General features: G+C 43.9%; 1 protein-coding gene across 18 annotated transcripts in view; it reads right to left on the bottom strand.

Moving 5' to 3' along the window:
• Kiaa1217 (KIAA1217 ortholog) overlaps nt 1-16545 on the bottom strand; it is an 805390-nt gene that overhangs the window by 144787 nt on the left and 644058 nt on the right. For all 18 annotated transcript variants that reach the window (XM_076939581.1, XM_076939576.1, XM_076939590.1 and 15 more), the window contains one exon: nt 10579-10777. In XM_076939581.1, coding sequence (XP_076795696.1) covers nt 10579-10777 — 199 coding nt within the window. The remainder of the gene's footprint in view (nt 1-10578; nt 10778-16545) is intronic.

Below are 16545 nucleotides of genomic sequence, written 5' to 3'. Positions count from 1 at the left end.
TCCACCTGCAAGGCCAGCTGCCTTGACAGCCAGAGGAAATTCCTCCCTTCAAGACAAAGGGTCCATTATCCAGCAGGCTCAGGTTCCCAGGGATGGGGGAAGGCACAAAGGAGCTTCTTATCTTTACTTTATTTGGCAAAACAGGGGCAATCTTCACAGAGACCTGACCCCCCCCCACACACACACACCCCATTTCCTGCAAAGCACAAAGGAGAAATTCCACTACTAGCCTGGCTCCCCCTTCAGGGATGACTGTGGCTAAGAAAGCACAATGCTCTTTATTCCAGGTGGAAGCCACAGCCTGGAGGCAATAGAAAGGCTTTGTCTGTCCTCACACTGTCCTGAGCACTGTTGTCCCAAGTTGCATGCTAGCCCCTGGGGTCCCAGAGGTATCACTGTAAAATACAGCTAATGAGATCTAGGGCTCATACTTTCTGATTCTGTGATTTAACTGCCAGGCCATAGAAATACACACACACACACACACACACACACACACACACACACACACAATTATCTGTGGCCTTCTTGTCTTATCTGAAAAACAAGGACCCTGAATTATTACCTTAACAAGTTCATAAAATTAAGAGCAAAAGCTGGGTGGTGGTGGCACTTGACTTTAATCCCTGCACTCAGGAGGCAGAGGCAGGTGGATCTTTGTGAGTTCAAGGCCAGCCTCGTCTATAGAGCTAGTTAGTTCTAGGACAGCCAGGTCCAATGCAGTCCAAGCTGGTCTCAGATTCACTCTGCAGCCCACTCTCACCTCTCACTCAAAATCTTCTCCACTTAGTCCCACAAGCGCTGGGATTTCGGGTGTGCATGATCACACCCAGCTTGAAAGTCAGAGTTAAAAAAGATACCGAGTGCTTGCTGCTGCGTACATACACTGAGATCGGAGCAGCAGAGACATCAACAGATCCTCTCACCAGCATGGAATGCAAAGCCACAAACAGTCCATATTTTACAATAATGATTATGTTTTATGAATAACAGGAATGCCAATAAGAAGACAGTAGGAATGTTAATCGCCCCAACACAACAATCAGGATCCACTGTGTACTTGTGATAAAACATCACAGTGCACCCCCAAAGTACACAAAATTACTAGATCTTAGTTTAAGACTTAATTGGAGATAAAATAATAAAATGGTAGGTGTTCTTACTTGATCATAACATACCTTTTACATACATTTGCCATTTACAGAACATACTCCATACTGAACCTTGTATATGTGTCCAGTTAAAAAGCAATGAAGGGCTAGAGAGATGGCTCAGCAGGTTGAAAATAAGTACCTGCCAGGCAAGCCTGATGGCTCGGGTTCGCGTTTCAGGACTTACATAAAATCCCACATGGTGACAGGTATCTATAATCTCAGCACTCTTTTTAAAAAAGAAACTTAAAAAAAAAAAAGACTTACTAATAAATGATAATAATAAATAATATGAGTACATTGTAGCTGTCTTCATGCACACCAGAAGAGGGCATGAGATCCCATTATAGATGGTGTGAGCCACCATGTGGTTGCTGGGAATTGAACTCAGGACCTTTGGAAGAGCAGCCAATGCTCTTAAAAAACTGAGCCATCTATCTCTCCAACACCAATCCTGGCATTCTTACAGTGAGATGAGAGCTCACCCAGAGCATTAGGTCCAGCTAGCCTGAAACACTCGACCCAGAAATACTCAGCCCAGCACAAACAAGACTCAGTCTCTAAAACAAGGTAGAAAGTGTGAGAATAAATTTTAGGTAGCAGCCTGAAAGATTCTTAGGTTTGGAGTTTCAATTTACACTCAAGTGTTAGCTGCCCCTGGGGTGCATTCCAAGGGCTTGAATAAACATTTCAAAAGCACAAAAGACCCAAGATAGAGGCAATAAAACCCCTGGGTAAACGGAAGTCACTTCAAAGGAATTCTCCCAGGAACAAGATACATATGTAAAAAAGGATAGCCTGGTTGTAAATTGAGGGCTAGATAGAAACCAGGTTTGGGAACGGATGTTTGAAATCTCTTTTATTGTCTAAGAAGCAATCTACTGTCTCTGTGAACTTTGTATATATACCATCCTTTTTGGTCACTCGGGGTTCCTCTTTCTCGATTGAGGGTGAGGGACCCCGGTGCACCGGCTACTGTTATTCCAACTATTCATCAAATAAATCTCATGCGATTGCAGCGACTCCCTTCCGTGAGTATTTCTGAAAGAGCGCTTCCCGTGGGTTTGGGTTTAGATTCTTAGAGTCCAACATTTCTTGGAGGTCCCACCGAGATCCGCTCTCTCAGACCCCACGGGGTACAGGGGTCGGAGGTTTATTTCGCTCGAGCGTTTGTGTGTGATCTTTGTCTAAGTCTCTGTGTACTGTGTCTGTGTGCCCTGGCAAGGGCGGTCTGTGTAGCTTGGTTTTTTTTATGCTTGTGGCAGGAGCAGGAACTGAGTTAGCCACGGAGAGCAGGACCCTGGGAGAGGGTCCGGACCCTGAGAGAGGGTCAGGTTGTGGAAGCAGTACGATAGACGTATCAGCATACTGCAAGCCACAGTTCCCTGGGGACGCCCAGGGTTCGATTGTGTGAGAGATAGGGTCTAGGAAGACCCTTCTCTGTGTGAAGGTGATTTTTTTTACCACAGCTGCCTGGGGCGGTGTCAGTTGTGCTCTCGTGGCAGTATATCCGTGTCTAATTCTGTCTGTGTTGTTTGTGATATTTGTTGGACTGACGAACCATTATGGGACAGACGCTAGCTACCCCACTATCTTTGACGCTTGACCACTGGTCAGAAGTTAAGGCTAGAGCTTATAGTTTTTCAGTAAGAGTGAAGAAGCAGAAATGGCAAACCTTGTGTACATCAGAATGGCCATCTTTCCAAACCGGGTGGCCACCAGAAGGATCCTTCTTCTTAGAAAAGGTCAGACGGGTAAAAGAAAGAGTCTACCAGAGGGGTCCCAGTGGACATCCTGATCAGATCCCCTACATAACTGTCTGGGAAAACTTGATTCTCTCTCCCCCTTTGTGGGTCCGCCCATTTGTTTCACTTTCAGGCCCATTGAAGACCGAGGTACTCGCTCTAAAAGACGGAAACGAGGAGATGAAGGCCTCACATCCCGTGAGAGAAAAAAAGATTTTAACCACAGACGCTGACCACCTCTTGTTAGATCCTCCTCCCCCTTATCCACCAGTACCCCAAGCAGCTGCAGGACAAGGAGGCTCTGCCTCAGCAGGGGAACCGGGAGTTGTAACAGCAGCTGCCGGACAAGGAGGCTCTGCCTCAGCAGGGGAACCGGGAGTCGTAACAGCAGCTGCCGGACAAGGAGGCTCTGCCTCAGCAGGGGAACTGGGAGGTGTGACAACAGGTACAGGACAGGGAAACTCCGAGGAGCAAGGGAGTACAACCTGGGTGGAACCCTCGGCCCCCTTACTTCACCTGGAGGAGGGAAGCCTAGAGGGTCCGGCAGCTGGGACTCGGAGTAAGAAGGTAGTGTCTCCTGACTCTACTGTCTTGCCTCTGCGGGCGTATGGACCCCCTGATGATCAAGGGAACCAGCTTTTCCAGTATTGGCCTTTCTCATCAGCAGATCTTTATAATTGGAGAACTCACAATCCTCCTTTTTCTGAGGACCCCCAGGCCTTGATAGGCCTAATTGATTCCCTTCTTTTCTCTCATTGGCCCACCTGGGATGATTGTCAACAGCTCTTGCAGGTACTCTTTACAACCGAGGAGAGACAGCGTATCCTCTTAGAAGCCAGAAAGAATGTTCCAGGGACGGATGGCAGGCCCACCTCCTTGCAAAATGAAATAGACGCAGCCTTCCCGCTGACCAGACCAGATTGGGATTTCAATACAGCAAATGGTAGGGAGCACCTCAAAATCTACCGTCAGACTCTAATGGCGGGGCTCAGGGGAGCCCACAAATTTGGCCAAGGTAAGGGAGACAATCCAGGGTCCTGCTGAATCCCCCTCAGCCTTCTTAGAATGGCTGATGGAGTCTTTTTGGCAATTTACACCCTATGATCCAATGTCTGATGAACATAAAGCTACGGTGACAATAGCTTTCATTGACCAATCAGCCAGTGATATTAAGAGAAAGTTACAGAAGTTAGATGGATTACAAGACAAATCTTTGAGGGATTTAGTACAGGTGGCGATTGGCCGGGAAACTCGAGACCACCCTAGACACACGACGACCCCTTGGAGGTAGGTCTGTGTGAGTGGTGTGTGTGAGAGTGCGGCGCCGCTGTCCTTGTCTCTTTGTTTTGGTTTCTTCTGCTGTCTTTGTTTCTGTGTTTTGATATCGGTTTCTTTGGTGAGGGGAATCTTCCCCATCTGAGACTGAGTGCAGCTGTCATTGTGGACCGTGAAGGCCCAATGACTGTGGATGGACAGACGTGTTGAAACCCACAGGCTGCAGCCCGGGAAGGACGCTTCACGGGTGGTTAGGGAGTCAGAGTGGTCTGGCTGCCCTTGGGGAAAGGCGGTATCCTTCCCCATCTGGGTTAGGGAGTCAGGGAGGTCTGACTGCCCTGTTTTGGAACAGGAGATGAGTGCTCCTGCTAGGGGGAAGATGTGGAATCCTTCCCGTCAGAGGTCGTGTTTGGCTGGTTCTATGAGACCAAACTCGGGCAAGTGTGTCTGACTGTGTTAGTTCTGTGTGTTTATATTTTGTGTACAGTCTTTCTGGAACCCCTCCCTGCCGCTACTGTGTGGCAGAGTACCTGAGCCAGGCTCCACAACCACTGGCTGCCCTGGCCCCCTCGGTGGTCCCCTCTTCGCCAGCGCTTGAGCCGCCCTGGTACTGGAAGCCAGAGTACATGCAGGTCTCCCGCCCACCGCAGTTTAAAAGGCGGGAGAGGAGTTCCCAGCCTCCCGCCCGTGATGAATTAAGTACGAGGTGAGAGGCGGGAGGCGAGAGGCGGTGGCGAACACATGCAGGCAGGCGCCTAGCGAGAGATAAGGGCTTTAGTGAGTGCGCTCGACATCCTGAGAACTACGTTTCCCAACAGGCTTTGCAGCTTTGACAAGTATATCCAAGATGGCAGCCGGTCTGAGAACTACGTTTCCCAACAGGCCATGCGGTTTCCAGACACCGCTGCGATTGTTGACAATTCTGTGCCACTGATATAGTGATAGGGGCAGTCTATTGTGTTGTCTTTCCTTGTCTTTTCTTGATAAACTTCATTCTGTGTTATTTGTTTCACATGTTCTTGGACTCTGACTGACAATTGACGTTCCTTTTCTTTCTTCTGGACTGATACTGTGTTAACATCCTGAGTTTTAAAAGCAGAAGCAATGAGACAGGCTGGTCCTGTTCCACAGCTTGTGGCCAAGAGAAAGCTCTGTTCCTCTGGAGGAAGAGACAGAGTATGTCAGGTGCCTGATTTGGTGTGATGAACTACTAAAACTGCTTACTTAATTTAGTTTAAAACTTACTCATGAGACAATCTCAATTTACACAAGAAAAACATAATTTGCCCTGCTCTGTGGCCAGGAGAAGGACACCAACAGAAAGAACCTTGAAGAGAACAGACTGTTTTCAAAAGCGGCTCTTAGAAGGGGGCCAGCAGTTTTTTTGGCTTCTATGATAAGAGAGTTGATAGTGGTTTTCCTAGTTTAATAAATAAAAGAGCACTTTTTTTTCTTTTAGTTACAGCTAAAAAGTTACAGGCTGTCCTGAGTCAGAATATATATATATATATAAGCTTCTATTTTGATAGACTTTCTAGCCATTGCTGTCTGAGATAATTTCATTATGTATATGAGACTTTCATCAAGATTTGGTTCAAAGGTGAGAGTTCAGACAAGAAGAAGTGGTGAGGACTTGTGCTCTTATGTTAGATATAAAATGTTTACTTTCCTGTTCTTATTGTGTATCACTTCTAAAACAATATTCTAATTAGAAATAACTCTTTAAAAGATTTTTATAGAACTATGACTAAAGTTTCTATTTTGTCAAAAGTTAAATTTAAATAAGTATCAAATCATTAATACTATGTGAGCCTTCAACATCTTAATAGTCTTTACTGTGAAATGCTGTAGATAAAGTTATTCATTCTGATTTGGTTTCTTAGAGCTTCAGAGGTGAGCTCACATTACACCTGTAGACAAGGTACTGTTTACAGACTGAACTAGGTTGTGGTCTCTAGTGTGAGGGGAACAACAGTCATGCAGCCTCACAAATACATCAGTCTACACAGAGTTCTAAAAGACTACTGCTTTTACAGGTGATCAAAGCAATAAATAAGATAAGAGCCTTTCTTCCACAAGACCCTTGTAGGTTCTGGTCTTCAGGAGTGAAGAACAAGAGAAGACACTGGAAAAAGAATGCTCCTTCAGGATGGGGACCCCATCAATTGATCAGGCTGTGGTCAACAGCGGGTTACAGAAGGTAAGGGACACCCAAAGGCCCACGCCAGATTCCATTGACAGATCTTGAGAGAGATACATGAGATCCCACTAATTTTAATCAAGACACATGAGGTTAAGCAAGGGTCAGATAAGTTACCCACAGCCTTTCTAGACTAGCTCATAGAGACATTCTGTCAGTGTAGACAAGGCTTCAGAGGCTAGAGAGACTACAAGATAAGTCATTGAAAGATTTAAGAAGTATCAGGGAGAAAGGAAAAGAAAGATAAGATAGATGAGATCATAGACAGGATTAAAATTATTGATGATAATAGCAACTGTGAGAAAATTTAGTCTAAAAGAAAGGAGTAGAGAAGGTTTAGTGTAAGTCTAGAAGAAAAGAGTAGAGAAGAAGAATAGAGATAAGTTGCTGTGAAAGTCTAGAGAAAAAGAATGGAGAAGATAGAAAGTCTAGAGAGAGGTGAAGAAAAACAAAGGTGACAGAGAAAGAATTTACAGAAAGCAGAAAAGAGGGACTTCAATCAAAGAGAGATAAGAAACTCCTTGAAAAAAGACCAGTGTGCACATTACAAGTAAAGGAGCCAGCTTCGGTATCCAAGAGGGCCCTAACAAATAGAAGCCAGGGCCAAGAAATCCCAGGCCTTGAAAAACACCCCAAATGTCGAAGATATTAACTCTGTGTAAAGACAGAGATTAAGATAGACAGGGTCCTCCTCCAGGCCAATGGGCCAAAATATATTTATGGACTACCCGAAAAATGATGGACTGAGAGATGGGCTGGGTATCCCATTCATTTATGGTCATCCTAGACTGTTCCTACCTTCTGTCGGGTTGAGACTTACTCCCCAAGATGGTGGCCCAGACGGGCTACAACTAACTGACAAGAACTCACGGGTAGAAGAAAGGTTTCTCCTACTGACTCCAGCCAGGAGCCGAGGTAACCTGCTTTACAGACGGGAGCAGTTTTCTCCATGCTGGTCAGAGACAAGACAACTTACTGTCTTACTGTGGTAGACAAATGTCATCTGGGCTGACTCCCCACCCCTGGCCTCGTCGGTGCAGAGAACAACCTTGGAACTTGTGGGGCTGACGAGAAAACCAACATCTACATGGACAACAGGTATGCTTTTGCCACAGCCCATGTCCGCAGGGCTATATATCAAGAGAAGGAACCCTGATGAAGCCAGCAACTGTGAGTACTCGTTGCCCAGGACACCAAAAGGGAAGAGACTCAGTGGCCTGAGACAATAACCGGACAGATCAAGTGGCTTGATACGGGAGCCTGTTCCGGTTGTGGGCCTAAGAGATGGCCTCACTTAAAACACAGAGTAAGAGAAAGAAAAAAAAAAAAAAAACTCAGATTGCTAGCCATCCTGCCAGATACTATCTAGTAGGAAAAAGACAATGGTGCACACAAGAAGGGAGAACTATACTCCCCAGAAAACAGAAGATTTACCAGGTTAAATACACAGATGGACTCTTAAGATAAGAGTGCAACCAAGCAGCCAAGAGATTTAAAAACATATAATAGACCTCAGGTTTTGGGCCAGAGAAATGATAAGACAGTGTAGGATATGCCAACAAGTAAAGGCTTATGAGACTTAGAGTAAATAAGAAAAAAAAGCTAGAAGGGAACAGCCTAGAATAGAAGTTGTCCCAAGGTTTTCAAGCATCTGAGATAATTAGATCAGATAATAGCCTTGCCTTTGTCTGTAAGATAAGTCAGAAATTGTCAGAAATATTAGAGACTAATTAAAAGCTCCACTGTTTATACTGTCTCCAGAGCTTAGGACAGGTAGAGAGAATAAACAGAACCCTAAAAAACTAAATTACCCCTGAGAACTGGCGCTGGCTAGAGTGTCCCTTTCCTTGTCCCTATTCTAAACCCAGAATGTCCATCTTGTGTGAGAGATGATTTTTCAGGCTACTAAGAAACTATTCCTGATGCTGTTGAACATAACTTGGGCTGACACCTGCGTCTGATGCCAACTGGAGAGAACAGCTGGACACCTGAACAACCTCCTCAGGCTCAAGATCACCTGCCATTCTACAAGGCCAAGGACCAGCAGGCCTTGACTCCTGAGATATGCCCATCCTGGAGACACAGGGATAGAGATTGCCCAATTGTCAGAGATAAGAGACATTTGAATCTAAACTGTGTCCCAGACACAGCCTTAAAGAGTGGGACTTAAGCTACATATGTACATCCCCGAGATGAAAAAAAAAAGCCAACAGGCCCATTAGTGTGTGTGTATATATATGTGTATATGTATATGTATATGTATATGTATATGTATAGAGAGAGAGAGAGAGACAGCTACTTTACCTAAGTACATACTAGAGACCATCCAGGGGGTGAGAAAAAGATAGTTAAAGATTCAATGACAAAGATATAATTAGACAACAATATCACTCTTTACACCCAGATGATGATTCATAATTCCAAGATTGGAATTTGACCATGAGAGAAAAGGAGGAAATGTAAGAATAAATTGTAAAAATGAAATTTTAGGTCTCAACGTGAGAGTTTCTTAGGTTCAGAGTTTCAATTTACACTCAAGTGTTAGCTGCCCCTGGGGTGCATTCCAAGGGCTTGAATAAACATTTCAAAAGCACAAAAGACCCAAGATAGAGGCAATAAAACCCCTGGGTAAACGGAAGTCACTTCAAAGGAATTCTCCCAGGAACAAGATACATATGTAAAAAAGGATAGCCTGGTTGTAAATTGAGGGCTAGATAGAAACCAGGTTTGGGAACGGATGTTTGAAATCTCTTTTATTGTCTAAGAAGCAATCTACTGTCTCTGTGAACTTTATATATACCATCCTTTTTGGTCACTCGGGGTTCCTCTTTCTCGATTGAGGGTGAGGGACCCCGGTGCACCGGCTACTGTTATTCCAACTATTCATCAAATAAATCTCATGCGATTGCAGCGACTCCCTTCCGTGAGTATTTCTGAAAGAGCGCTTCCCGTGGGTTTGGGTTTGGATTCTTAGAGTCCAACAGCGTAAAGGCAAAAAGAGGTCTTTTACCTTTTGGTAAAACTGGTTAGAAGGAAAGCCATGCCCCACCTGAGAAGCCCTTCAAACTAAGAAGGGAGAGGAGCCTGACATGTTCAGAGAGGCTAAGAAAAGCCCCCTCTCAGGGCTCATGCCCCAACCATTGTGTCTCCTGGGACTGGGGTGAGAATAGGCTCCCCTCTAATTCATTCCTGGGTTATTCCCTTGTCCAGGAAACTGAAAAGCACTCCCAATATGATGGCTAAAGTAGAAAATCCTCGACAATTCAGAATGAGCTCAGCCCCAGAAACAGCCTGGACTTCTGCAAATGTTAACATAAGTGTCTTAGTCATGGTTACTACTGCTCTGATGAAACACCATGCCCAAAGCAAGTTGGGGCAGACAGGGTTTATTCAACTTACACGTCCACATCACTGTTCATTACGGAATTATGTCAGGACAGGAACTCAAATAGAGCAGGAACTTGGAGGCAGGAGCTGATACAGAGGCCAGAGAAGGGTGCTGCTTACTATGAAAATGCCCCTCAGGCTTCCCACAGCCTGATTTTATGGAGGCATTTCACAATTGAGACTCCCTCCTCTCCAATGACTCTGGCTTGTGTCAGGTTTGCATAAAACTAGCCTGCACAACTTGATATTTATTTTTCTTTGGATCTTAAAGTCATCACAAAGGCCTATAGGAAAAGGGCTTATCTACCAGCCAGCGCCAATCCTAGGAGGTGATGGCACCCTGGGACATTGGAACCACATGAAAGACAGATCACTGGAGATCCTTGGCCCTTCCTTTCCCTGTCTAAATCCCAACCATAGCTCTGTTCTACCACATACTGTCTGTTCTCCTCACAGGAGTAAAACAGTAGATTAAGGAATGAAGGCATCCTTCCTGCTGTGAGATGGGCCATTTTGCTCCTCCATAATTATTGTCTTCCCATAGGCCCAAAAGGGAAGCAACAGAGCCAGTCAAACATGGACTAAAATCTTTAAAACAGTAAACCAAAATAAATCTTTCTGTCTTGTGCAACAATATGTAAGAAAACTGTCAGTGATGGAAAACTCACACACTGTTAAGCCAGCAAAGTCTTCGAGGGTCAGCATTTGCAGAGTAAGATCAAGCTGATATCTAAGCCCAAGGGCAAATGCTCAGAAGCATAAAAACATGTACAGGAAGTAAGATAGAGAGAAGCATGTGAAACTGCCTTTTGAAGCTTACCCAGGGATCTTTCCTTTGTTTGATTGGTCGACCTCACCACCGGAAGGCTCGCCCGAGTCCGACTGCCTCTAGCAAAAGGACTTGGTACTTCTCCCTCAGACATGGCTTCCAAAGAGTCACCAGATGTCTCTGATAAATGTTCAACTGTATCCCCCAAATTGGAAGGTTGAGGACTGTTGGACAGCTTGGGGCTTTTTGTCTGAAAAAAAAATGTTAAAAGAAAGTGTTATTACTATAAGAAAGCATTATTTATTAATATTAATTTATTATTGCCATGATATTTCCAATGCCAGCTCTGGGCAGGAAGAAAATCACCATAAGGATTAACTCTGGGAGTCAGTAGTGTACATTCCTGGAAAAAAAAAATGCTTTCAATGATTCCATTACAAATTGTAGTCACTAGATATCTACCTTATAAATGGCACAGGATGGGAACAAGCCTGCAGTACAGGAAAGACTGTTGGAGAATCATTATCTTTGCCAAGCAGATTCTCAGAGTTAAGGCATAACAGGTGGGACTGTGCTCCTTTCTATGTGCCCAATGTGGATATTAGCCTCACACTGGGGTAAGCTGGTCTTCATAGTCTTCTACAAAGAATTGATGTCAGGAGCTGGAGAGATGGCTCAAGGGTTAATATTTACTGGCTATAACATAAACCAGCCACGTCACTATTCACCATGTAATGAAGTCAGGACAGGAACTCAAACAAGACAGAAACGTGGAGGCAGAAACTGATGATGGATCCAGGTTCAATTCTCAGGAGACACATAACAGAACATAACCACCTATACCTCCAGTTCTAGAGATACCCTCTTCTGGCCTCTAGAAGTCTTAGTCATGCAAAAGGTACATGCACAGATATACATACAGACGCACACTCACATATATAAATTAAATTAAATCAAATCAAATCAAATTAAATTAAATTAAACTTGACCAAGCATGTTGGCTTAATCTTAGCATTCAGAAGGCAGAGGCAGGCAGATGTATGAATTCAAGACCAACCTGGTCTACAGAATGTGTTCCAAGAGAGCCAAAGCAACACAGAGAAACCCTGCCCCCAAAACCAAACAAACAAATAAGCAGATCAAAGCAATGACCAAAACAAACAAAAATGTGTTTATAATTCAGTAAGCTGCACAGTGTGAGTGATGTTAATATCACCATTGATTGTTTCTGTTCAGAGGCAGAGGACACTTAGTAAGTTGTCTAGTTTCGTTTTTATCTCCCTTGCTAATCTGCAGACAATAACCCCACCTACACACTGCCTAATATTATTTCCCTCTGAAGTACCTGTTTAGATTGCTATGCTAGGAAGTAAGTATGTCAAATGTCCATTATTTGTTACTAGATAACAAACATAAACCATGGGGATGAGTACTGTCCAGAAATCAGAGTGATCGGCACTGGAAGATGTCAAACAGCTCCTGAATTAATTGGTGATGTGTATGGAGAGCCATAAATAACCCAAGTGAATTATAATAAAAGTATAAATATGAACTGTGTGGTATATTCATTCACATTTCAATGAATATCCATCAAAATCCTACTTCTATGCTCCAGGCACCCTGCTTGGGACTAAGAAGAGAATGACACAGCATGCAAACATGGCTTTCTTCCTTATGGTGTGTATAATCCATAAGGAGATATACATTAAGGAGAAGGGAGAAGGCTGGGTGTTGTAGCACACACCTTTAATTCGAGTACTTGGAAGGCAGAGACCATGAATATCAGAGTCGGGCCACCTTGGTCTAAAGAATGAGTTCCTGGACAGCCAGGGCTACGCAGACAAATCCTGTCTCCAAAAAAACTGAGGGAGACAGGCTGCAATCAGAAAAAGTTTGTCATCTAAGATTGATGGTAGAAGTAAGTTGGCATGTGTATCTAGAGTCAGAAACATGTACATGTTGATATCTAGGAAGAAAGAAACTGGAGAGAAGGTTCAAGCCAGAGTATAAGGGAAAAGGTAAGAAATGCATTCTGGTTGTATGGAACAGCTTGTGCAAAGTCCATGGGACATAAAGAAGCTGTGGGGCTGGACATTTATCTGGGGAGAGAGCAGAAGGAATCACAGTAAGAATTTTCACCTTACAGAAAGGTAATGGAGTGGCACTGACTATTCAGACAGGGAAAGGGGTGGATTGTGGCAGGATAAAGATGCTTTTTTAGATCACAGTGGCTGCTGGATAGAGACTGGAGATGATGATATAGGCTGCAGGGCAGAGAAAAGGAGCTAGGGAACTTGGTGAACCATAGAAAATGGACACATGGTCTCAATCTTCCTGTTTCCTCTGGACCAATGTTGACCTGTACCACAAGACTCCAACCACCTTGTGGGAGGCAAAGTGATGTAGAACCATAAGACTGCTGTGTAGGCAGCAGTTCTGATGCTAAGGTCCTGTTCCCCAATTGGTTCTTGATCTGTCAGTAAAGAAAGCCATGGGCCAATTGCTGGGTGGAAGGTAGAGATGGGAACTAAGAGCCACATGATATCTCAAAATGGAGTGGCCAAACAAACAGCTCCTATAGGTGGGTGGTCAGGGGAGTTTAACAACTGAAGTTTAGGGCAGGTGGGAGAGACAGAGATAAGAAAGTGGTAAGGGCACACTTTTCCAGGAGGGAGATAGTAGTGCCTAGCAATTGTGCCAAGAAGGCAAGTTGAAAAGGAGAAACTGTGTGTGTCTTTTATTCAAGGGAAGCCAGGGAAGCTGGTAGAGCGGCAACTTCCTGGAGCAAAGGTGGGTAGAGTGTAAAACTTCATGCAACACAGCTGACTTTATTAAGATGTCAAGGACCTGGGGGAGGGGGTAGTGTCTCCAAGAGCCAGGTTTGTTGGTTGGTTGCATTTCTTGATTTCTTTCATGCTTCCTGAAAATGCCAGTCCATCAGGCACTTAAGTCAAGGCACTGAAGCTTCCTGGAGAGTAATCTGTACAGCCACCCAAGGAGCTCTGCTGTCCAGTGATCTGCACTTGTTTTATACTCCTCTGGGGATATCTGGATTTTTTATTTAAATCAAGAGATACTGAAAATTATGTTGCCTCTCCTGCTTTAATGATTTAGCTACTGATCCTTGAGTGAAGCTACAATTTTCTGTATTACCTGTTGGTTAACAGATGATTCCGCCAGGCTTCTCCAGGGACCTAGGCTTGTGTCATCACCCGCCACTGGCCAGGTAAAGCAGTGGCAGGCAGTGTATACTGTTACCCCAACCTCCCTTCTTGTCCCCTCTTTCTGTTTCCTCTGGCTTCTCTCATTTTCTCTCTTTTTGCAATTCTCTGTCCCCCCTTTCTCTGCCTCTATTCCTTTTCCAGGTCCCCACTCCCTTCCCTTCCCCCAGAATAAACTTCCCTTCAATCAGGCCTAATGCCTGGCATGATTTCTCAGGGGAACACCTTGGCCTAGGCCTGCCAGATACCGCCTGCTGTCGCCACATTTATATTTCATAACAATACTACTAAGGGACACTTATAAAGATGGCATCGTCTCCTATTGCATTACCCAGACAGCCACACTTCACTGTACTTCACAGGACCCTCCCACAGTGGGAAACACAAAGTCAGTTCTTCCCCTCCTGTGACCCACAGGGATGTGCCTTCCAGAGATGCCTGCATATCCAAATGAAACTCAGACATTACAAGCCAATGAGATTATGAACCAAGATTCCAGCCAGAAACAACGCCATTAACAGGCAAATCGTCCCTTTAGGTTTGTTTTCATGTGCAAGCTTCCAAAGCAGATTATTTCCCAATTTACTTTTTATGAAGTTGGCTTCTATCATGGTGAAGTGATACTCTTTGTGATTGTTTTCCTTTCAGTCTGGGAAAAACACCAAGCACATTATCTGACTAGGGAAATAGCCCTAAATCTCACTCACCTACCTCACCAGGATGGGGAGGAATGGCTATGGTCACCAATGGCAGAGCCTCTTAGTTATGCTAAGTAGCATCTCAAGCTGGATGTATTCTACCTAGTGAGGCAGGGAGGTGAAGAGGAAGGATTCATTTAGCCTAGCAAAATAGCAACTAACAATATTCCTTTGAGCCTTAAGGCAACATTTGTCATCTCTGCTGTAGACATCCTAGCAGCCTATGGCTGGCACGATGCGTGTGATGAGCTGCTATTTTCCATTGCAATAGGCAATAATCCTTGAAGAAAATGAACCATCAAATCTCTATTTCTTGTTCAGGGTCATCACAGTAGTAAGTAGATATAAAAACAGAGATGAAAAGGCTGATATTTTTTCTAACTTTCTATATAAGTAAACTATTTGGTTCTAAATGTATACTTCTTGATTTTTATGTCATTCAGTTTCTTGTTGAAAACTATCCCTGCACATTAGCAATTTCCTTAAACACTGCACCTTCCCCCTCAGATGCTAAGGTACTGCTGAGACATCTTCAGCTCACAGAAAAGACAATGGAAATGCTTGGTACTGATATTACATAGCCCATGATCTGATATATTGAAAAAGAATGTACTTGGGCTACTGCACCCAACACAGAAGCTGGGGATAGGGTTTGCCTAGCATGCACAAAGCCATGGGCTCAATCCTTAACACGACATGAACTGGGCATGACGACACCCTGCAGCACTTGAGAGATAGAGGTAGGAGTTCAAAGTCATCTTCAGCTACATAGGCAATTCTAGTGTGAGGCCAGCCTAGGACTATCTCCAAAACAAACAACAGAACAGAATCACATATCTGTAACATATAAACAAGAAGAGCCATGTGGGCATGCCACTGTGAGGAGAACAGATTCTCAGGCATAAGAAATGGGGGTGTTGGGGACAGATCAGTGGCTGAATGCTTGCCAAGCACATGTGAGGTTCCGGGAGTTATCCTCAACACTGCAATATTAAAAAAGAAAAATTGAAAGTGGCTTGGGAGAGTAGAACTTGAGCGTGGGAGATATTGAGTTGCTGTGAGCCCTTGCCCTTAATTAGACCAATCAGTAGCCACCTAAGCATGATGAAACTGATCAAATTCTTTTTCTCAGAAACCACTGTGGGTCAGGGAATTTACTGTGTGTTTATGAAACAGACCATGGAAGTGATACAAAAGAGGACCAAGAGAAGTGACCACACAGATTTGAGGTAGTTCACAGATGAGAGACATCGGGCCCCATTACCTAGGCAAGCAGTTCTGAGGCTTTCAGCTTCCAGCTACTGGTTGGGGTCAGATATATCAGGGGGGTGGGGCTTACAGCTAGTTCTGCCCTTAGTTCCAGTTTTGTTCTTCCACTGTTTCCAGAAGATTCTACGTCTCATTAGCAAATGATCACTGTAAAAGCAATTTTAGAATTCCCTCCCTCCTGCCCAGGATGCTGCACTACTCAGATTCATAATGTAAGTGACAACCAGGGAGAGCACTTAACTCTTTGGTGACCAGGCAAACAGCATCAAATGACTAGAGGGGTTTATAATATAGAGGGGGTGCTGCTTAGTTTCTAAAAGTCTGAGGCACTAAAAAATAATCAAAAGAGATTCTGCCTTATGGCTCAAAGGTAGAGTATATAACCTGGGTTTAAACTCCAGGACTATATATATATATATATATATATATCATATTTTATAATATATTATATAAACATAATATATTATATATTATATAAATATAATATATATCATATATTATATATATTATATAAAATATAATATATATTATATTATATTTTTTTCCATATATATTAGGAAAAGAATTGGGCCTCATGAGATGGCTCAGCTGGGAATGTATTCTCAGCACAAACACTTGGACCTGAGTTCAGTTCCCCAGTGCTCATGTAAAAGCTGTCACAGTGGTCCATGTCCATCATCTTAGCACAGGGGATGTAGGGGCAGGAGGATCCAGTGGCTTGCCAGCCAACTAGCTTACAAACTTCAGCTTTTGTGAGAGGAGACCCTATCTCAACAGAAACCTGTAGCGGGATATTTCCCCTGCTACATTTTACATTAAAACTCAGTAAT

Source organism: Arvicanthis niloticus, chromosome 8, assembly GCF_011762505.2.
Source record: "Arvicanthis niloticus isolate mArvNil1 chromosome 8, mArvNil1.pat.X, whole genome shotgun sequence".
In the NCBI taxonomy this organism is placed as follows: domain Eukaryota; kingdom Metazoa; phylum Chordata; class Mammalia; order Rodentia; family Muridae; genus Arvicanthis; species Arvicanthis niloticus.
This window is presented reverse-complemented; position numbering and strand designations above follow the sequence as displayed.